Source organism: Microcaecilia unicolor, chromosome 4 (assembly GCF_901765095.1).
Source record: "Microcaecilia unicolor chromosome 4, aMicUni1.1, whole genome shotgun sequence".
Taxonomy (NCBI): Eukaryota; Metazoa; Chordata; class Amphibia; order Gymnophiona; family Siphonopidae; genus Microcaecilia; species Microcaecilia unicolor.
The window spans coordinates 250,581,535-250,604,975 of record NC_044034.1 but is presented as its reverse complement, the minus strand read 5'-3'; the positions used below and the strand labels follow the sequence as shown (position 1 = coordinate 250,604,975).

At 44.1% G+C, this 23,441-nt stretch overlaps 1 protein-coding gene across 1 annotated transcript in view; it reads right to left on the bottom strand.

The window, feature by feature from the left end:
• Positions 1-23,441, bottom strand: part of LOC115469687 (multidrug resistance-associated protein 5-like) — a 416,281-nt gene that overhangs the window by 296,157 nt on the left and 96,683 nt on the right. The window contains 4 exon segments of the mRNA XM_030202474.1: positions 5,816-6,022; positions 6,025-6,168; positions 17,686-17,793; positions 19,353-19,501. Of these exon segments, the coding sequence (XP_030058334.1) occupies positions 5,816-6,022; positions 6,025-6,168; positions 17,686-17,793; positions 19,353-19,501 (608 nt within the window).

Below are 23,441 nucleotides of genomic sequence, written 5' to 3'. Positions count from 1 at the left end.
TGGAGGTTTACTTCAAGGGGGGTACCAACGTAGCCATGCCTCTGACATTGTGAGCCTTAAAAGGATCCTCAAGGATCAGCCCAGCCTGGTCATAAGCGAAGGAGATACAAGCTGCTAGCCAATTAGAAAGTGTGTGTTTGCCAATGGCTACCTTCGTCTGGTTTGGGTCTGTCTATGGGCTTTAGTATGCTCCAGATAGAAGGCTAAGGCTCGAAGCAGTCTAAGGTATGAAGCACACTTTTGCCAGGATGGGTGTGTGGCTTCAGGAAAAATGTTGGCAGAACAATTGACTGATTAAGATGGAATTCTGACACTACCTTAGGGAGGAAGTTAGGGTGCATGCACGGAACTGCTCTATTGTGATGAAACTTAGTGTAAGATAGATCAGCTACTAGGGCCTAAAGCTCACCGACTGTGTGAGCTGAAGTGACCGCCACCAGAAACACAACTTTACAGGTCAAATACTTCAGATGACAGGAAACAAGTGGCTCGAAAGGAGTTTCATCAGCTGGGTGAGGACAATGTTGAGATCCCAAGAGACAGTAGGAGGTTTGATAGGGGTCTTAGACAACACCAAACCTCTTATGAACCGAACAAGTAGAGGCTTTACAGAGATAGGCTTACCTCCTACATGAAGATGGTAAGCACTAATTGTAGAAAGGTGCAGGAGATATTCAAGCAATTTTTGTGTAGAACAAGAGCAAGGATTTAGGGCCTTACCCTTACACCAGACATCAAACCTCCTCCACTTAGGAGTAACACCTCTTAGTGGAGTCTTTCCTGAAAGCAAGTAAGATTCATGAGACACCTTCAGGCAGATCTAAGGATTTGACTTCTACGCTCTCAACATCCAAGCTGTGAGAACCAGAGACTGGAGGCAGGGATGCAGAAGGCATCCTCATTCTGTGTGATGAGGGTTGGAAAGCATTCCAGTCTCCACAGTTCTTCGGAGAACAGCTCCAGAAGAAGTGGAAACCAGATCTGTCTCGGCCAGTAAGGAACAATTAGGATTATGGTTCCCCATTCCTACTTGAGTTTCAACAAAGCCTTCTCTATGAGAGGTATTGGAGGATACACATACAAAAGACTCTTCTCCCAGTGAAGGAGAAAGGTATCTGACACTAGTCTGCTGTATGATCTGAGACTGGCACAGAACTGGGGAACTTTGTTGTTCAGATGAGTGGCAAAAAGATCCACTCTCTGAAGATCTTGTGGGCTATGTCCATGTTAAGAAACCACTTGTGCAGCTGCAAAACCTTGCTCAGTCTGTCTGCCAGGCTGTTGTCCTTCCTGCTAGGTATATGGCTTGCAGGACCATCCTATGAAGAATGGCCCACTGCCACATTCCTACTGCTTCCTGACACAAGAGGTAGGATCTTATACCCACCTTGTTCATATAGAACATTGCAATCTGGTTGTCTATTTGAATTAGGATAATATGGTTCTGTAACCATCTCTGAAATTCTTTAGAGCATTCCAAATGGCCCTTAGCTCTAGGAGGTTGATATGGTAAGCTGTTTCCTGAGCAAACCATGTCCCCTGGGTGTGAAGCCCATCTACATGTGCTCTCCATCCCAAGCTGGATGCATCCTTTGTTTACACTTTCTGAGAAGGCAGAATTTGGAATGGTAGTCCCACAGTCAAATTCAACTGAATTGCCCATCAGAGAAGGGAATGACTAAACTCTGGAGGGACCTGGATGACATCCACTAGATTTCCTGCTGCCTGTGACCACTGGGAAGCTAGGGTCCACTGGGCCTCTCTCAAATGGAGACGTGCCATGTGAGTGACATGTACTGTGGAGGCCATGTGGCCTATTAATCTCAATATTTTCCGAGAAGAAAACTGTCAGATGTTTGGAGTAGAAAGGCCTGAGCTTGAATTGTATCGAGCAGGGCTCCTATGTATTCCAATCATTGAACTAGAAGAAGGTGGGACTTCTTACGAACTCTAGTAGCTCCCAACACCTGAATAGATATTTGCATTGACTCTTTCGCTGTCACGTCTGTGGCCGTGACCACCCTCAGCCTTACCTTCTTTCTGGGGGTCAGCAGCTCTGCTGGCTTCTGTCTGTGTTTGTGTTTGTCTTGTCTCTAGTCTCTGTGCTGATTGCTTCACTAGACCTCACCTGTGTGGGCTATGCCTCTCTAGGGAGCCAGCATCTAAGATGGCTGCCACCGGCTCTGTGCCAGCTTCCAAAATGGCTCCTGCTTGTCTTTCCTGTGGGCTCACTTCCTATGTGTGTCAAGCTTCTCTTTGGGGTCTGTGTACTTCCTGCTTCTGCCCTACTGCTGGTGACTCATCAGTGAGAGCCTTCATAAGGAAGTGCTGTGCTTGCAGTCAGGGCCTTTGCATAAGTGTTATGCTCTTAGGCCAGGTCAGGTTAGTAAGTGTCTGCTGCACTACTGCTTAGCCTCTCTCTGGGTTCCAGCCCAGCTTCTTTCAGTGTCTGTGTCCCTGTTGTCCTTCCGTGGGGGGTCTTCCCTGCCACTGTCTGTCTGTGGACTGCGGTCCTTCCTGGCTTACCCTGAGTTGGGGTGAAGCCTCTGTCTGTGGACTGCGGGTCCTTCCTGGCTTACCCTGTGTTTGGGGTGAAGCCTCTGTTCCTGGCTTACCCTGTGTTTGGGGTGAAACCTCTGCTCCAGGCTTACCCTGTGTTGGGGTGAAGCCTCTGTTCCTGGCTTACCCTGAGTTGGGGTGAAGCCTCTGTCTGTGGACTGCGGGTCCTTCCTGGCTTACCCTGTGTTTGGGGTGAAGCCTCTGTTCCTGGCTTACCCTGTGTTTGGGGTGAAACCTCTGCTCCAGGCTTACCCTGGGTTGGGGTGAAGCCTTTGTCCTGGTTTACTCTGTCTGTTCTCCTGTCTGCCCAAGACCCTTGGCCTGTTATTCCTGGTTTGCTCTCTTTACCCTGAACCCTGCCTTGCCTAACCTGTGTGCCTACCCTGCTTGTACATCCTGAGTGTATATCCTGAATCCTGTATCTGTCTAGCTAGTGTGTATTTCCTGGGTGGTTATTCCTGTATCCTGTCTCCACCTAGCTAGAGGGTTTACCCTGTGGGTATTCCTGGATCCCCGTTCTGCCTAGTGTGTTGCTGCCCTAGTCCTTGCTGCTGCTAGCTTCTGTACGCCTTGTGTTCCTTGGTCTGTCTTCTGGGTCTTGCTAGTGGCTGTGCAGCAGCACCCTGTCTGAGTCTAGTTCCGTGCCCTGTCGCCCTTGTGTATCCCAGACCCAGGGTGGGTTCTCTGGATCTTCAGTTCCTGCCTTATCCTGCAAGTCCTGCCGGCCACCTGCACTTCGGAGCTCAACTCCGGAGGAACGGTGGCTAAGTGCAGGTGAAGCTGTTCCTGTTTCATCTGTTCTAGTTGCCTGCCTTGTACTACTCCAGTCCAGAGTTCCAGTACTGCTCTTCGGGGTATCCAGTTCCAAGGTGGTCTTGCCTGCCGCTGCCGCTCCTCAGCAGTGGCCCAAGGGCTCACGAACTCCATTCCTGCCTCGAGGACCTGACAGGATGCCAAGGCCCTCGAGAACGCAACATTCGCTTCCTCCTGCGAGGTGTTCTTGACCAGCCAATCATCCAGACAGGGAAATACACACACTTGTCTGCATAAAAACACTGAAACAACCACTAGACACTTGGTGAATACCCTGGGAGCTGATTCAAAGCCACAAGGAAGAATGCAATACTGGTAGTAGTGCTTCTCTGTTCAGAATCTGAAATACTTCCTGTGACTGGGACATATCCAAATGGGTACAGGCATCCTTTAAGTCCAGAGAGCATAGCCAATGTTTTTCACTTATTGTTTATTAAGTTTGATATACTGCTTCTCATTGATCCAAATCAAAATGGTTTACTATACAATATAAAAACTGGAATCATGAGAAGTAGGGTGCCCATGGAAATCATCCTGAACTTTTTTTGACCAGGAATTTGTTCAGGGCCCTTAGGTTTAGGATGCGATGAAACCTCCCCGTTTTCTTGGGCACAAGAAGTACCTGAAGAGAATCATTTCCCTTCTTCCTCTGGTGGCACAGGCTTGTCCACATTGACCTGCAGAAGGGTGGAGATTTCCTCTACAAGCTTGCGGGGAGAGTTGATGAATGATGCTCTCAGTGGGCAATTTAGTTGACACCGATGCCAAAGCAGAAAGTAACCGAGATGGGCTACTTAAAGAATTCACTGCTCGAAGGTTACAAGGGGCCACCTCTGATGAAAAAATTCAGTCTCCCCCCATACTGGTAGGATGTCTAGGTCAGTTATTTTGACTGCAGCTATGCTCTCCTGGAATCAGTCAAAAGCCGTCCTTTGTTTCAACTGAGAAGCCAGCTGGGACATCTGAGGATGGGACTGGCAAGGACGAGAGTGCTGAGGCTGTTGGGTAGAGCAAGAAGGTGGCAGAAACTAATGTCTTTGAGAATAGTATGTACGCTGACTAGACACACTCAAAAATCGCTGTCTTGTGGCACGATTTATCTTGCTTTGCTAAACAAACTGTATTTATAAGTATTGAGTTTTATGTTTTTTGAGCACTAATACTTCTCCTATTAATTATTTTAACCAGAGTATATGTGGTATAATTTATCTTAGTCTGCCAAATAGCCTGTATATTTATACGTACTATGAGTTTTATATTTTTTTGCAGTAACACTTCTGCTATTATTTTAACTAGAGTTTGATATGTATGTTGAGTATTTTTAATATATCTCTATTCATTTACTAGTTTTAATATACTGATGTTGTTATATGTTTTGCCATATAGTTGTAGCCCCTAACACAGCCTCTAGGAAGGTGAAACGTGGCTACATTGGGCATTGTTTGACTTTGAAGTAGTAGAAATAAAAACCTTTTTAGAACAGAAGACGTGTGTTCTGCTTTTGTGGACTACGATACCGCATATCCACCTTCTTAGGTGCAACCTGCACTGAAAGGGGAGATTCCCAGTTCTTCATCAGTGCTTCTTTAAGAATAGGATGCAATGATACTGTAACTCCTTCCTTAGAAGGCGACTCAGTCCAGGACAGATAACATCTCTGCCCTGGGCTCCACCTCTGGCTTTAACTTAAATGGGATGGTTGAAGTCATCTTCTTCACAAAACTGGTGATTGAGAGACCCCTAGGTAGAGATTTACATCTCTCGAGGGGAGGGATCAGAAGGGACCCCATAAGACTCCTCTTCTGAGAAGTAATGAGGATCCTCTTCTGAATTCCATGAGAAGTCCCAATAAACTCCTCACTGTATTCAGGTTGGACAGAGTGAGTCTGTGCCTGCCCCAGCTCAGTGGAACCACATCCATGCCCCAAAGGGTGCCGAGCTACAGCCCTACCCTCAGACTCCAAAGAGTAGAAGCACTTCTCCTAGTGTCAGCACTTCTCAGGTACCGGCAACATCATTGGACACAGGGGAATATAAAAATCAGCAAAAGTGAGCTTAAAAATGCACAACATTCAAATATAATATAACCAGCTCAAATCAACATAAAACACCTCAAACTTATGCAATTAAATAAGGGAAAATATGAGTAAGAACACAAATATACTAATTGCACCTCCTTGAATAGCAAAACATACTAAAAGACATAAATGTAAAAACTGTCAAAATTATATGGTCAGGTAATTGCCTAATACATATATAGTGAGTACAAATAAATAATTATTAGTGAATGGCCATTAATACAAAAAAATACATAGTGAACTTATATGTTCGCTGGCCACCAGTGAATGTATAAGTCCGTTTGACTATCAGCTCCTAATTTTTCTTTTTAAAACAGTCTTTTACAGTATTTTGTATCCATTATGAGATATTAAGTGGTACAAACCTTTTCTAAAGAAAAGTTAATATTGAAAAGTGTTGCCTCTGAAAGAGATTCTTCATTTTCTGCTATTTGTTTAATAGTGTTTGTTTGATGTGGGAAAGTATTCTTTAGAATATGGCCTTGATTTTCCTTTCCCAGGGACTGTTTGGGGGCCAGGTCAGTAAATTGTTTCAATTTTTCTTCAGACAAATAATTTTCTGATCTTTGCTTGCTTTTCTTTTAATCCTGTTTTTTGATGAAACCATCCTGGCTGTTGGAGTCTTCCAAGTCAAGTAAGCTCCATTAAACTGTATAATAAATCTAGGGTTTTCTTGTTCTTTCTTCAGTAGTTCTATTTCTTCCATTAAGAGCAGCTTCTATAAAAATATGTAAAGTAAGCATAGAAGTGAGTGGAAACATCCTGTTTCAATATTTCCTTCAGTACTCTAAACAAATATACACATACTGGCACAACAAAGTCACAAATTTGTATGCTACAAGCTTATTCAAAAGCTTATGTGAATATTGAACCCCCAAGGCAGGCCAGGATGCAAATGCTGAAATATGACGATCAGAGTCACAAACATTGTCTTTTTCTTCGCAACTTCAAGAGAACCACTTCAGATAGCTAATTCACTATTGAAAGTCATACTGGAGGTAATTTTATAAAGAATTTCTTGGGCATACAGACTGTTTTCCCCCAAATTCTATAAAAGTGGCTAAAAATTGAGTGCGCAAATTGGGCTGGTGATGTCAGCAGGATGACAGCAAGATGAAACCACCTACTGCCTCAACCAGGCCAAAGGTCCTCTAGCCAGCTCCTCGATGCTCCCCAGGCACAAAACCCTTCTCCAACTCCAGGGTAGTGGATTTTAACCTGCAATAAGCATGTATTAGTGCTTACTGCAGTTTAGTAAAAGGCCCCAGAATTTGAGAAAATGGAATCTGAGGCTTAGATATGTGGAGTGTCCTGGTTTGCTTTTGTCCCAATAATTTCTGATGTATATATGCAGCCTTTGAGTAAGATTATTCTGGATCTAGAACTGCAACACTATAGTTAGGTTGATAATATTAAAATAATCTTACCTACAATGACAATACTGGAAGACATTTTTATGATGTTAAGGTTTATGATAATGTAAACTGGATAATGCTAAGTAGTTTAAAGCTATCTATGGTAGTCAAGAACTCTTTCTATCATCTTCGAAGATTACGTTCAATTAGAAACATAATTGATAAAGCTTCACTATGCACACTAACACATGCATATATCACAACACGCCTGGACTATTGTAACATCATTTATGCAGGGATAACTAAAATAAGCATAAAACGTTTACAGATGATACAGAACAGTGCAGCTCGTGTCATCTGTAGAGCTTCAAAATATGATAGAATTACACCACTTTTGCTCCAACTTCACTGGCTTCCAGTAGAAGCCAGAATAAAATTTAAAATCCTTACACTGACTCATAAAGCACTATATTTATTAATTCCATCATATCTATCAAATCTTATCCTGCCATATTCGCCTAGGCGAACCCTTCGTTCACTTACAGACAACCGATTGATTATCCCATCACCACAGAAGGCTAGATGGGAGTCTACTAGAAACTCAGCTTTCTTTTTTCTGGCCCCCTCTCTTTGGAATTGTCTCCCAAAATATCTTAGACTGGAAGAGTCCTCCATTCAATTTCGAAAATTTTTGAAAACATATTTATTCCAGGATATGTTTGAAAATAATCTATGATAAAAGGCAATATTAGGTAGGTAGCATTGAACATGCAGAACAACTACATGTTATCCATGTATTCGTTATGAATGACTGTTCAGTAAGAATTGGTGTCTTCTATCTTTGTAAGAATGGTTGTTTTAGTTTGCTTTCCTATAAATTCGATGGAGTTCTTTTATGTTAGTTTTTATTTTGATTTTATATCAACATGTAAACCGTTTTTGTTTTGTAACCACAATTTGAAACGGTATAGTAAAATGAATAAACGATAAACGAAACGATAAATCCTGAAAAAAAAACAGCTCTTGTGAGTCGAGAAATCTTCTGCCCAGTGTATGGCGGTGGCCAAAGAAGCAAACAGGATGCTAGAAATTATTAGGAAAGGGATGCAAAATAAGACCAAGAATATTATAATGCTTCTCTATCTCTCCATGGTGCAACCTTACCTTGAGTACTGCGTTCAGTTCTGGTTGCCACATCTCAAAATAGATATAGCGGAATTAGAAAAGATTCAAAGAAAAGCAACCAAAATGATAAAGGGGATGGAACTCCTCTCAGAAGAGGATAGGGCTCTTCTGCTTGGAAAAGAGACAGATGACGGGAGATATGATTGAGGACTACAAAATCCTGAGTGGTGTAGAACGAGTAGAAGTAAATCGATTTTTTATTCATTCCAAAAGTACAAAGACTAGTGGACACAAGTTCCTGTATATGAAGATGACATATTACTATATATTTCTAATCCCTCAACCTCTTTTCCGTTGTTTTTTTTCCTTACACACACCTTTTCAATGTTGTCTGGTTACAAAATTAACCAATCTAAAAATGAGGTGCGTCTCTTAAACATTTATGCCACTCTTGATTTAACCCAACCATATGACTTAGTTTGATCTTCAAAGGAAATTAGGCATCTTGGAATTGATTTATATCATACAATACAGGACACTATAAAATATAATGGTGATAACATATTAAAATTTCTTTAAAACTTTCTCCTGTCTTGGCAACCTCTACATATATCATGGTGGGAAAGTCTCAAAACTATTAAAATGATGGTCTCCCTTAAAATAAATTTCATACTCAGTATGATTCTAACTCTTTTTCACATTTCATTTTACAAACAAATTGACAAACTTCTAACCTCATTTCTCTGGAAATCCAAGCCACCTAGAATATCTCTAACTAAACTCAAAGCCCCAAAAGGAAAAATTTGGAGTGCTATTTCCTGATTTTTTTGTTTTTTTTGTTATATCACAAGGCATTTATATTGCAACAAGGTTCTCATTGGGTTTTTTAAAATAGAGATTATTATTCCATTTGGCCCCAATTAGAACATTTGTTGTTATATCTGACTCCTTTGAATTTACTTATTTCTACCTCACCCTCTTCCATACAAAAAGGTAACCTTATCATTTCAAGTACTAGATCCTGTCTTCAAAACTTAGACCACATACTGGAATCGCCTATACTCTCCTCTCTATACATTTCCATATGGAACAATCCCAAATTCCTTATTAATAATAATACCTTTTTTTTTTAACTCTTGGGCAGAGTGTAACATTTGGTCTCTAAAAGATATATGTAATAGTGCTAAAATGATTTGCTAACTTTTCAAGAACGTCAATCAAAATTCCACCTAACCTCCACCCAATTCTTCCGCTGGCTTCAATTATCACACTGCCTGAAAAAAATCTGGAATCTGGAAATCTACTAATTGCCTTGAACCTACTATACTATGTATCAATTTACCACTTCTTTGCTAAACAATGGCCATGTTGCTTCATCCATATACAAGACTTTTGTCCTAGAACACTTTATTGTCATATCAATATAAGCGCAACATCACTCTTCAATCAATATGGGAGTGAGACACTGACCAACTCATACCTGAATCTTCACAACCCAAGCTTTGGTCATAACTCATCAAACCATTATCTGTGGCCAATTTTATGAAGTCGATGTACTTTTTCTATCATAGAGCTCTTTGGACACCTTGGAATCTTCATAGTGCAAAACTATCATTCTCGAATCTATGTTGGCATTTGCCAGACACAAATAGGAATGCTAGTTCATATAATTTTTGAGTGTTCACAGATTCAACCTTTTTGGCATTCTATCTAGAATATTATATGTTGTATATTCAAAATCATTATACCTCTATCTTTATGCTGATCATTTTCAAGTCTTGATTCTCCAATATATCTTTACCAGAGCATCAAAAATCTCTTTTTGATGCTTTAATTACTATTGCACAGCAAATGATACTGACAAACTGGAAAAAAAATCCTCTTTATTAAATGAACTTTCTGGTGGCAATCTGTCCTACTGTACCATAAATATGAACTAGCATCAGCTGATCAATAATTTTAAAAAAACTTAATGTGGTCCCTACATACTGGCTATATAAGCTCATTACAGACTTCTAATTAGTCATCTGATTCCAATTATTTACTCAACTTGTTCATATTGTACCTGTCTTTATGATATATTCTCGTGTGCATAATAATCTCTGTACTTATGTACCTTGTTTCTATGTTTAACTGTTTTGTTCTTTTTTGAAAACTTAACAAAATTTCTGGGAAAAAGTTAAAACAAATAGTAGAAAATATTTTTTCACTCAATGAATAGTTAAGCTCTGGAACTCTTTGCCAGAGGATGTAGGTTAGTGTATCTGGCAGTGGCGTAGCCAGACCTGACATTTGGGTGGGCCCAGAGCTAATATGGGTGGGCACCATGTATATAGGTATGAGTAGTATTTCTTGGGATAATACTAAATAATAACCTCCCTCTAGCCCAGGATCAGCCCTGCCCTTCCCTCCACCCTCCATCTCTCCCTCTAGTCTGGCATCAGCCCTTCCTTACCTCCACATCCTTCCCTCTAGCCCGGGATCGGCTCTGCCCATTCCTAACCCCCACATCCCTCCTTTTAGCTTGGCATCAGCCTTGCCCTTCACAATCCCCCATCCCCACCCAGGTGCCCAACAAAAGGGTTTTTTTTTGCCTGAGCACTGCAGAGCCCACCCCCACCCAGAAGCCCACTATCATTTTATAATATACTGGTAAAAAAAGCCTGTTTCTCATTGAAATGAAACGGGCGCTAGCAAGGTAATGACCTGCCATTAATGTTTTTAAGGGAAGTGTTAGGAGAAATGTACTCTGATGGTAATCGGGGGGGGGGGGGGGGGGGGGGGGTCTGTCAGAGAGAGAAAGAGAGAGAGAGTGATTAAACATTGTTCTCCCCTTCCGTTCTGTCCACTTGCCTCCTCCTTTGATGTCTGTACCTTGGAGTTCAGTGTGTTTTTCGTGGAGCGTTTTTCTCCCCTTCCTTTCTCTGCAGTTGCCTCCTCCTTAGATGTCCATACCTCGGAGTTCAACTTTCTTGAAAGTGAGAGTCCTGTTAGGCGGTTTATGTGCTTCCCGCCACCGTGGTCCTCTGTTCTCTGGTTGTGGTGTTAATCCCTCCAAGGGCGGGGCAGTGAGAGCGAGTGCAATTGCCTGTGGTTGGTCCCTTCTCCTTCTGACGTCGCGTTACCATGCAGCCTTCCCTGCCCTCGGAGAGCGGGGCACTGACAGCGACTGCGATTGCCTGTGGTTGGTCCCTTCTCCTTCTGACGTCGTGTTTCTTTCCCTGGCAACTATACAGAGTTCCCTCGAGGGCGGGGCAGTGATCGGGAGTGCGATTACGAACCCTATGAACACTACACGGCTTCACTGCCACACTGCCACGGAGTCAGCGTCAGAACGTTGGAGGTGCAAATTATTATATTAGATATAGTTTTACCTGGGCACTGCAGAGAAAGTTTCCTGTCCCCGAAGAGGTCCTGATCAGTGTGTGCACATGGTGCAATGCTGGAGAGGAGGACCAAGCAGGCTCCTATCAGTGCCCGTTGGCCACTGCAGTGGCTGCTGTCTCCTGGCATCTGGGGCTGGATGAGTGCCCAGATTTCCCCACCGCTTGATGGAGCTCCCGAGTTCTATCTCCCTGACTCTTCTGCAGATTTCTCCAGGGCTCACTGATGTCTGGTGCCGTGGCAGGACGCCCAAGCCAGCCGGACCATTGTGCACGGGCCGTGAGGGCAGACATTAGTGAACAGAAGCAGAGGCGAGAACAGAAGCTGCAGGGAATAGAGGCATGTGCCCCCCCCCCCCCCCTCCCCGATGCCAGACCGTTGTGCGTGGGCTGTAGGGCAGGCATCACTGAGCAGAAGAGCAGCAGCCACTTTTCTCCTTTCATTCCCTTTCCTCCTTTCCTGAAGTTACTATTGAGGAAACTACACTTCTCCTTTCTTCCTCAAAATGTACCACCTGTTCCTCTGATCCCATTCCCACCCACCTTCTTAATGCCATCTCTCCTGCTCTTATTCCTTTTATCTGTCACATTCTCAACCTCTCACTTTCCACTGCAACTGTCCTTGCTGCCTTTAAACATGCTGTGGTCACACCTCTCCTTAAGAAGCCTTCACTTGACCCTACTTGTCCCTCTAATTACCGACCCATCTCCCTCCTTTCTTTTCTCTCCAAATTACTTGAGCGTGCTGTTCACCGCCGCTGCCTTGATTTTCTCTCCTCACATGCTATTCTTGACCCACTATAATCTGGTTTTCGCCCTCTCCACTCAACCGAAACTGCGCTTACTAAAGTCTCCAATGACTTATTTCTGGCTAAATCCAGAGGTCAATATTTCATCCTCATTCTTCTTGATCTTTCCGCTGCTTTTGACACTGTCGATCACAGCATACTTCTCGATACCCTGTCCTCACTTGGATTCCAGGGCTCTGTCCTTTCCTGGTTCTCTTCCTACCTCTCCCTCCGCACCTTTAGTGTTCACTCTGGTGGATCCTCTTCTACTTCTATCCCTCTGCCTGTCGGCGTACCTCAGGGTTCTGTTCTTGGTCCCCTCCTCTTTTCTATCTACACTTCTTCCCTTGGTTCATTAATCTCATCCCATGGCTTTTCCTACCATCTCTATGCTGATGACTCCCAAATCTACCTTTCTACCCCTGATATCTCACCTTGCATCCAAACCAATGTTTCAGCATGCTTGTCTGACATTGCTGTCTGGATGTCTCAACGCCACCTGAAATTAAATATGACCAAAACCAAGCTTCTCATTTCCCCCCCCCAAACCCACCTCCCCGCTCCCCCCCGTTTTCTATTTCTGTTGATGGCTCTCTCATTCTCCCTGTCTCCTCAGCTCGAAACCTTGGGGTCATCTTTGACTCTTCTCTCTCCTTCTCTGCTCATATCCAGCAGATTGCCAAGACCTGTCGTTTCTTTCTTTACAACATCCGTAAAATCCGCCCCTTTTTTTCCGCGCACTCTACCAAAACCCTCATCCACACCCTTGTCACCTCTCGTTTAGACTACTGCAATCTGCTTCTTGCTGGCCTCCCACTTAGTCACCTCTCCCCCCTCCAGTCGGTTCAAAACTCTGCTGCCCGTCTCGTCTTCTGCCAGGGTCGCTTTACTCATACTACCCCTCTCCTGAAGACCCTTCACTGGCTCCCTATCCGTTTTCGCATCCTGTTCAAACTTCTTCTACTAACCTATAAATGTACTCACTCTGCTGCTCCCCAGTATCTCTCCACACTTGTCCTTCCCTACATCCCTTCCCGTGCACTCCGCTCCATGGATAAATCCTTCTTATCTGTTCCCTTCTCCACTACTGCCAATTCCAGACTTCGCGCCTTCTGTCTCGCTGCACCCTACGCCTGGAATAAACTTCCTGAGCCCCTACGTCTTGCCCCATCCTTGGCCACCTTTAAATCCAGACTGAAAGCCCACCTCTTTAACATTGCTTTTGACTCGTAACCACTCGCCTCCACCTACCCCCCTCTCTTCCTTCCCGTTCAGATTAATTGATTTGATTTGCTTACTTTATTTATTTTTTTGTCTATTAGATTGTAAGCTCTTTGAGCAGGGACTGTCTTTCTTCTATGTTTGTGCAGCGCTGCGTACGCCTTGTAGCGCTATAGAAATGCTAAATAGTAGTAGTAGTAGTAGTAGTAGTGGGAACAAAGGCAGATTGTGAGAACACCGGAGCAGAGGCGTGTGTGCGCATCCCCCTCCCTGATCCCGGACTGTTGTTGTATGTGCGCGGGGGGGGAGGCATCAGTGAGCAGAGGCAAGAGCAGTAGCCGCGCCGGTACCAGAGGCAGACTATCAGCCTTATTTTCGAAAGTGATGGAAGCCCAGATTTCGACCCAAATCGGAAGATAGGCGCCCATCTCGCAAAGGCGCCCAAATTGGTATAATCGAAAGCCGATTTTGGGCGTCTTCAACTGCACTCCGTCGCAGAAACGAACAAAGTTGACGGGGGCGTGTCAGAGGCGTGGTGAAGGCAGGACTGGGGTGTATTTATCGGCCAAGGAGAGATGGGCACCTTTGGCCGATAATCGAAAAAAGAAAGGTGTTTTTAGCGCTAATTTAGGTCACTTTTTTTTACCCTTTTTTTTCACGAACAAGTCCCAAAAAGTGCCTTAAATGACCAGATGACCACCGGAGGGAATTGGGGATGACCACCCCTGACTCCCCCAGTGGTCACTAACCCCCTCCCACAAAAAAAAAAAAACAACTTTAACAACTTTGTTTTCCAGCCTGTATGCCAGCCTTAAATGCCATACCCAGCTCCATCACAGCAGTATGCAGGTCCCTGGAGCAGTTGTTAGTGGGTGCAGTGGACTTCAGGCAGGTGGACCAAGTCCCATGCCCCCCTACCTATTACACTTGTGGTGGTAAATGGGAGCCCTCCAAACCGCCCCCAAAACCCACTGTACCCACATGTAGGTGCCCCCCTTCAGCCATAAGGGCTATGGTAATGGTGTAGAGTTGTGGGCAGTGGGTTTTGGGGGGGATTTCAGGGGCTCAGCACCCAAAGGAACAGAGCTATGGACTTGGGAGGTATTTGACTTTTTTTTTTTAATTGTTACAAGTGCCCCCTAGGGTGCCCAGTTGGTGTCCTGGCATGCACTTCGAATCCTGGCCCCTCCCATGACCAAAAGCCTTGGATTTGTTCATTTTTGAGCTGGGCGCCTTCGGTTTCCATTATCACTGAAAAAAGAAACCGCCCAGCTCAAATCCGCACAACTCCGATGCATTTGCCGGGCACAAACCGTATTATCGAAAAAAAAGATGGGCGGCCATTTTTTTCAAAAATACGGTCTGTCCCGCCCCTTCACGTACCCGTTCTCGGACATAGACGCCCAAGGAGATGGGCGTTCGCGTTCGATTATGCCCCTCTATGGGAACACCGGAGGCTGGAGCACAGGTGCGCGCCCACCACTCCCCAATGCTGGACCGTTGTGTGCGTAGGGGGGGGGGAAGGAGGCATCAGTGAGCAGAGGAAAAATAAATTAATGGAGCAGAGCGGACATGGAGGCACCCATCCCCCCCAATGCTCGACTCCCGAGCATGAGCTGCAGCAAACAAGGCAGGCAGGAGGCTGCTGTTTGCTTCCTTGAGGCTGGAGCACTGGTAAAAACAAAAATAACACCAGAGCTGCGATTGGCTCACAGACTAGGACTGGGTGAGCCTGAGTCAAGAATGGGTGGGTCTAGGCCCACCCAGGCCCACCTGTAGCTACACCCCTGGTATCTGGGTTTAAAAAAAGCTTTGGACAAGTTCCTGGAGGAAAAGTCCATAGCCTGCTATTAAGACAGACATGGCGAAGCAAGTGCTTGCCCTAGGATTTGTATCATGGAATGTTGCCTTGATTTGGGTTTCTGCCAGGTACTTGTGACCTGGCTTGGTCACTGTTGGAAACAGGATACTGGGCTAGATGTACCATTGGTCCTACCCAGTATAGCTACTCTTATGTTCTTTATTGTTTGCATCGTGTTAATTGGGAAAGAGAACTGGGAGTTCAGTATCAGGAACTTGAGTGGGACACACTGGAGAAAGCGCAAGTTAAGAATTCCTCGGCTATTAATGTAAAAGAAAATGGGATCAGAGTCCTTTATCAGTAGTACCTCACCCTTGCACGCCTCCATTGGATCTTCCCTCAGGCTTCTTCCGAGCGTTGGAGACATTGTAGAGAGGTTAGTACAATGGATCATATTTGGTGGAGCTGCAGAAAGGCAACTGCATACTGGAGGGCTGTCCAGCATTGGTTACAAGGGTGGATTGGGCATTCCATACCCTGAGATCCAGGTATTCATCTTTTTAATAAATCTCCTCGGGACTAAATTAGAGTCCATCTAAACTGGTGAAGCATTCCTTAAATATAGCCCTGCTAAATTTGGCTGGGCATTGGAAGATGGTCACTATTGATTAAATGGTTGACTAAACTCTGGTATATCTGTGATATGGAGCGCCTGCTAGCAGAGTGTAGGCGTGCTTTAATTCATTGGGGCAGGGTATTTAATTGCTCCTACTGGCTCCCCTTCTACACTGCTGGGGCAACATTACCCCCCCCCCCCCCCCCCCCACACACACACCTTTCAGCCAGCGGTGGGCAGAGCGGTTAAAGCTTAACTCCGGTGCTGAACCCAGATATTCAATGCCAGCCCATTTCTGGCAACTGGCACTGAATATCCAGTTTCATTTTTCGACATCAGCCGATAAGCAGTTGAGCCAATATTCAGTGCTAACCGGACATCGGCAAGCACATAAAGACAATACAACTATTTTTGCGGTCCTATTTACATAACGTGATAGTAACATAGTAGATGACGGCAGAAAAAGACCTGCACGGTCCATCTAGTCTGCCCAACAAGATAAACATATGTGCTACTTCTTGTGTATACCTTACCTTGATTTGTATCTGCCATTTTCAGGACCCAGACCGTAGAAGTCTTGCCCAGAACTAGCCCCATTTTCAGGACACAGACCATAGAAGTCTTGCCAAGTACTAGCCCCACCACCCAAACACCAGCCCCGTCTCCCAATCTCGGCTAAGCTTCTGAGGATCCATTCCTTCTGCACAAGATTCCTTTATGTTTATCCCACACATGCTTGAATTCCGCTACCGTTTTCATCTCCACCACCTCCCGTGGGAGGGCATTCCAAGTATCTACCACTCTCCCCGTGAAAAAATACTTCCTGACATTTTTCTTGAGTCTGCCCCCCCTTCACTCTCATATCAAGTCCTCTCGTTCTACCACCCTCCCATCTCCGGAAAAGGTTCGTTTGCGGATTAATACTTTCAAATATTTGAACGTCTGTATCATGTCACCCCTGTTTCTCCTTTCCTCCAGGGTATACATGTTCAGGTCCACAAGTCTCTCCTCATACGTCTTGTAATGCAAATCCCATACCATTTTCGTAGCTTTTCTTTGCACCGCTTCCATTTTTTTTTACATCCTTAGCAAGGTACGGCCTCCAGAACTGAACACAATACTCCAGGTGGGGCCTCACCAACGACTTATACAGGGGCATCAACACCTCTTTTCTTCTGCTGGTCACACCTCTCTCTATACAGCCTAGCAACCTTCTGGCTACGGCCACCGCCTTGTCACACTGTTTGGTCGCCTTCAGATCCTCAGATACTATCACCCCAATTTCCCTCTCCCCATCTGTAACTATCAGACTCTCCCCGCCTAACATATACTTCTCCCGTGGATTTCTACTCCCTAAGTGCATCACTTTGCATTTCTTCGCATTGAATTTTAATTGCTCTAACTTTGCCTGGTTGGCACTGAATATTGAGTCCTAATTGTGACTCGCCCCTGAAACACCCCTGAGATAGCTGGCTCCTGGTTATGCGCTAGCTATGAATATTCAGCAGTTAACTGGTTACCTTCCGCTGAATATTCACGGATAGTTGGTTATGTATGATTTAACCGGTTGACAGCTGTTGCCAACCGGTTAAATCACTTTCCCCCTTTTCTTTCTTTTATATGTGGTTCTCATAGTCCCTGTATTTCAGGTTATAGGGGATTTGATGGGTGGGGGTGGGGGGTTAGGGGAGTTATTTTTAAACATTTGATTTCAAATTACTACAGATGGTACACTCGAGTATTTGTTTCAACCCACTTTGTTGTTTTTCCTGTTCAGAATGCCAGTTGTAGTTTATCATGCATATTTTGTGGATATCCATTTACTTAAAGCCTTATTTTTTTTTCTTGCACTTGTTTTTTGTGTACCATTTTGTATTAGGATTTCAATAAAGACATCTAAAGTTTTATTTACAAAAAAAAAGGTTAAATGGAAATTTAAATAGTACCTGAAATCTGCTGACGGACACTGAAGCTTCTGATGTACATTTTATAGCCAGTGGTAAAATTTTGAGGGCTGCTGCCATGGAATTGAAAATGGTAACAACTGTAAATGCCTGAAAAACAAAACAAAAAAGGTTATTTACATTTTTTAAAATTTGATATTGTGTTGTTTATTAACATCCTGTTCCAATTCAAGAGGGAGGTGTTATTAAGATGCATTATGACGATAGCATGCATTATTTGCCAATGCATGCTAAAGGGCAATAACTTGCGCTAAATTACTGTAATGCACATTAATTTAAAGTACTGCAGGATACACAGTAATAAGATGTAAACACCTCATTACTATGTAAACTGAATAACACATCTTACAGTGAACACTCCAAAATGCATTATTCCTGAAAAAATAACGCAAGCAAAAAGTTGGCATTATTTTTACTAAGCTACGGCCTGATGCTCCCAGGTGCTTCTTAAAGGGGCCAGTGCAAATTCAGATGATGCCTCTGCTCATCCTTCTTCCTGACGTTCCCCTGCACATCCCCCCTCTCAATGCCCCCCCAATACCTGCCCCCTCTTGATGTTTCCCCAGTCCTGAAGACACCCACAATTACATAACCCAATCTTGAGGGCCCCCCTAATTCCAAACCCTCCCCCTACTATCCCCGCCCCTCCAGGCCTACCTGGAAAAACCCTGGTGTCTAATGGGGTTGGGGCAGAAACAAACACCAGTCACCCTGTCCTTTGCTGGCATCAGGTTCAGAATGGCACTGGTGACCCCTAACCCTTTTGCTCTTATACAACAGCTTGATCCCTATGGTCTCCAACACCATTATGAACCCAGTGCCAGCAAGGAGCAGCAGTGATGGGGATCTCATCTGCTTCAAACTTATGGATTTTGCCAAGAGGATGGGTGAGCTTTTGGGAATTTGGGGACATCAGGGTTGGAGGGTATGTAACTAAGGTGGTTTTTGAGGCTGGGGTATTGGGAGGGGAACATTGGAAGAGAGGATATGTACTGGGGGGGTATCTCTAAGGGAGAGGAAGGGATCATATATGGCATAGATGGGCAGACTAGATAGGCCATATGGTCTTTATCTGCCTTCATTTTCCTCTGTTTTTATGTTTCTGTGGTACAATGGGCTTCCTGTTTTGCACATCTTCATTATTTAGTAGCCTACCTAGCCAACACCCTACTCACAAACAGCATTCCAATCCGTTTGGGCCAAATGAAAGAAAGGTAGTCACTACAATTTACATATAGTTAACTCTAGTGCTCCATGACTACAAAGAGGTAGTTTTACTTTTTTAGAATAGAAAAAAAAATGAGTATTCATAAGGAATATATACATTTGATCTAAGAAACAGTGTTAGTAGTCCTTACAACTAATGCATTTGTAGCCCTTCAGGGCTAAAGTAGCTATCACTGCTACAATCTATACTTGGAGTATATTTATTTTAGTTACATTTGTACCCTGCGCTTTCCCACTCATGGCAGGCTCAATGCGGCTTACATATACAGGTACTTATTTGTACCTGGGGCAATGGAGGGTTAAGTGACTTGCCCAGAGTCACAAGGAGCTGTGCCTGAAGTGGGAATTGAACTCAGTTCCTCAGGACCAGAGTCCACCACCCTAACCACTAGGCCACTCCTCCACTCAAACAGTGTACATACCTGAACCACACTGAGATCATAGCCCAAACCCATATGTAATGTAAAAGTAAAGACGCTGGCAACAATCACAACAACTGGAGAAATACCACTTGTGATGCTCTGAACAAAGCCAGCTTTCTCTAGAAATGATCTTTCTTCATTTCGAATATCTGAAGGAAAAAGAAAATAATGTAGATATGTGTTTTGATGATAAGCTCATGCACATCTCTGGATAATTACTTTTAAGATCTAAAATAAACAGTATCATAGTCTCCAAAGAATCCTGTTTTCTCTCAGATCTATAAGGCTATCAAAACTCTTTTACAAAGCTGTTTAGTACCTTTTATTCATCCAGTTGGTTTAAATTTCTGAGTTTTCTGTAAACTCTGCAATTACAGTTGTTGTGATAGACTGCCAACAGTATTAGTGACATTTTTAATGCTTAAAATACATGAGACATACTTTATTGCTGAACTACTGAATGAAGTTTATCTGGAAAATTCTCAGGGCATACAGGTGTAACCCATACTCTTTAAAAATATAACAAAATGCACTAGCCTACTGGTAGAGTGGCAGTGCTATGCACTGACATACAGAGGGACCAGAACCTGATTACCAGCACAGATCTTCTGGTTGGATGAAGCCGTTGCAGAGCACCTTCATAGCCACAGAGGATGGGAGATTGAGTTACACTCACTGTCTATGACTATACAGCACGTTGACCTAGGACTCATGACTGCAGGGCTGAGAAATGTTGCTGCAATGACTGGGCTAAAGTAAATTGGAAGGGGTTACAAAACAGAGTATAAAATCCATGATTAATTGTGAATAATGCCCCTGGCACTAGATCTCAGCCCATATAACTTAAGCAGCAGTTCATCCAAGCTCTTTTGGGCATCTGGACGGTGAACAGCAGGATAAAATCTGAAGAGAATATGTCATTAAAGCTGATGTTTGAAGGATGCTTGGAAAAAAGAAGAAAATATTTTTCTCAGTCTGAAAAAAGTGTATACCTGTGCACATTTCTCAATTAGTCTGGTTATTACTCCTTCTAATGCCAGCCCTGACATCTGCTGTCATTATATTTTGACAGTACAGAGGGAAATACATCTCTCTCTATTTCTCTGTTATTGCACTGCATGCAGTGTGTTGATTCTTGGGCCTTTGGTGCAATTTTGTCTACATATTTCTATATTCACTTTGTGGTCACTTGTTCTGTATTTGGTAAGGATCACGCTGTGTTCTGTGTGTATGAATGAGGCCAGGTATTCTGTTAGCATGAATTTTCTATGTAGCCACATGCAGTAATTTGTCTTGTTCAGTTTTCAGAATAAGTGTAGTGATGTTCTAGGACCCATTGCAATATTTACCTTGCTACCTTTACTTAGGTAGGGTTTCTGTGCCAGATTTGGAATTTAGTGCTAGCATGAAAGACTAGTTCTAGGTCCTGAGTTACTATATTTGATAGGGTTTTGTATTACTTCATATTCTGCTTGGTACAGGAGTTTATATTTTTGTTATTAAGATTATACTACAGTTGGAAATATTCTGGATGATATTTACATAGTAACATAGAGGGGCATAATCGAACGGCGACGGCCAAATCGATGGCTGGCCATCTTCGGGGCCGGCGCTGTAAGTGGGCAGAGCCAAGCATATTTTCGAAATACGCTTGGTGCCGGCCAAATCGCTCGCTGGGTTTATATGAGATAGCCGGCTTCGTTTTTCAGCCATAATGGAAACCGAGCCCAGACATCTCAAACCCAGCAAAATGCAAGGCATTTGGCCATGGGAGGACCCAGCATTTGTAGTGCACTGGCCCCCCTCACATGCCAGGACACCAACCGGGCACCCTAGGGGGCACTTTAAAAATGTAAAAAAAAAAAAAAATAGCTTCCAGGTGCATAGCACCCTTACCTTGTATGCTGAGCCCCCCAAATCCACTCCAAAACCCACTCGCCACAACTCTACACTATTACCATAGCCCTAAGGGGTGAAGGGGGACACATACATGTGGGTACAGTGGGTTTTGGGAGGTTTTGGAGGGCTCTACATTAACCACCACAAGTGGAACAGGTAGGAGGGGGGGAGTGCACTGCACCCACTAAAAACTGCTCCAGGGACCTGCATACTGCTGTCAAGGAGCAGGGTATGACATTTCAGGCTGGCAAAAGAAGTTTTATTTTTTTGGGGGGTGGGGGGGGGGGAGGTGGGAGGGGTTGGTGACCACTGGGAGAGTAAGGGGAGGTGATCCCCGCTTCCCTCCGGTGGTCATCTGATTAGTTGGGGCACTTTTTCCAAACTTGGTCCTAAATATAAATGGACCAAGTCCGGCTGGCGAAATGCTCGTTCGAGCCGGCCTCTTTTTTTCCATTATAAGGCGAAGCCAGCCATCTCGTACCCATGCCCCTCGTCCTGCCTTCACTACCCTACCAACACGCCCCCTTGAAGGTTGGCCGGCGCCGCGATGAAACAGCAGTTGAAGCCGGCCAAAATCGGCTTTCGATAATACCGATTTGGCCGGGATCAGGAGATCGCCGGCAATCTCCCGATTTGTGTCGGAAGATCGCCGGCGATCCCTTTCGAAAATAAGCCTGATTGTAACATAGTAGATGACGACAGAAAAAGACATGCACGGTCCATCCAGTCTGCCCAACAAGATAAACTCATATGTGCTACTTTTTGTGTATACCTGACCTTGATTTGTTTCTGCCATTTTCAGGACACAGACCATAGAAGTCTGCCAAGCACTAGCCCCGCCTCCCCCCACCGGCTCTGCCACCCAATCTCGGCTAAGCGTCTGAGGATCCATTCCTTCTGAACAGGATTCCTTTATGTTTATCCCACGCATGTTTGAATTCCGTTATCATTTTCATCTCCACCACCTCCTGCGGGAGGGCATTCCAAGTATCCACCGCTCTCTCCGTGAAAAAAATACTTCCTGACATTTTTCTTGTCTGCCCCCCTTCAATCTCATTTCATGTCCTCTAGTTCTACCGCCTTCACATCTATGGAAAAGGTTCATTTGTAGATTAATACCTTTCAAATATTTGAACATCTGTATAATATTTGAATGTCTGTATCATATCACCCCTGTTTCTCCTTTCCTCCAGGGTATACATGTTCAGGTCAGCAAGTCTCTCCTCATACGTCTTGTAACTCAAATCCCATACCATTTTCGTAGTTTTTCTTTGCACCGCTTCAATTCTTTTTGCATCCTTAGCAAGATACAGCCTCCAAAACTGAACACAATACTCCAGGTGGGGCCTCACCAACGACTTATACAGGGGCATTAAAACCTCATTTCTTCTGCTGGTCACATCTCTCTCTATTCAGCCTTCTAGCTACGGCCACCGCCTTGTCACACTGTTTCGTCACCTTTAGCGTGAGTTAATTGGCCAGGAACAGCCATTAAATTAACTCAAGGAGGATAACTGATCATTTCCAGCAGAATTTAAGTAGTTATCATCACTGAAAATGCTCAGTTAGCACTGAAAATAAAGCCGGCGATGTTGGGGGTGTTTCAGGGGATCGACCAATTATATCCCAATATTCGGAACTTAATTAGCTAAGCTTAACAGACAAATAAGACCGCATACATAGCAATGCTATCTCTGCCCATTTAGCTAAGGCCAGTTAAGTCTGAATATTGACTTAACCAGTCGTGTGCAAGCTGGTGTTGCAAGAATCGGATATTCAATGCTGGTCACCGGAAACGGCCCAGTGTAGTTACTGACAGTAGTGATGTCAACTTTCACGCACAGACAGCCTTCTACCCACCCTGAGTGCATGCACACAATAACCTGATCATACTCATAAGAACAATTTTTTTCATTTAAACAAAATCAACCTGAATATTTACAGTTGAACAGGATGGTGGGAGTTGTACTGTCCATTTTGTCTTCAATGGTTTGCCAAGATTGTGAGAGGGCAACCAGGGCCCCTGATGAAAAATATTGTGCAAACCAATGGTGGCATTACTTGTCATTAAAAGCCTTCGTAGTACCTGAAAACTGGAGGGTAGCCAATGTAATACCAATTTTTAAAAAGGATTCCATGAGTGATCTGGGAAATTACAGACTGGTAAGCCCTGATGTCAGTCCCAAGCAC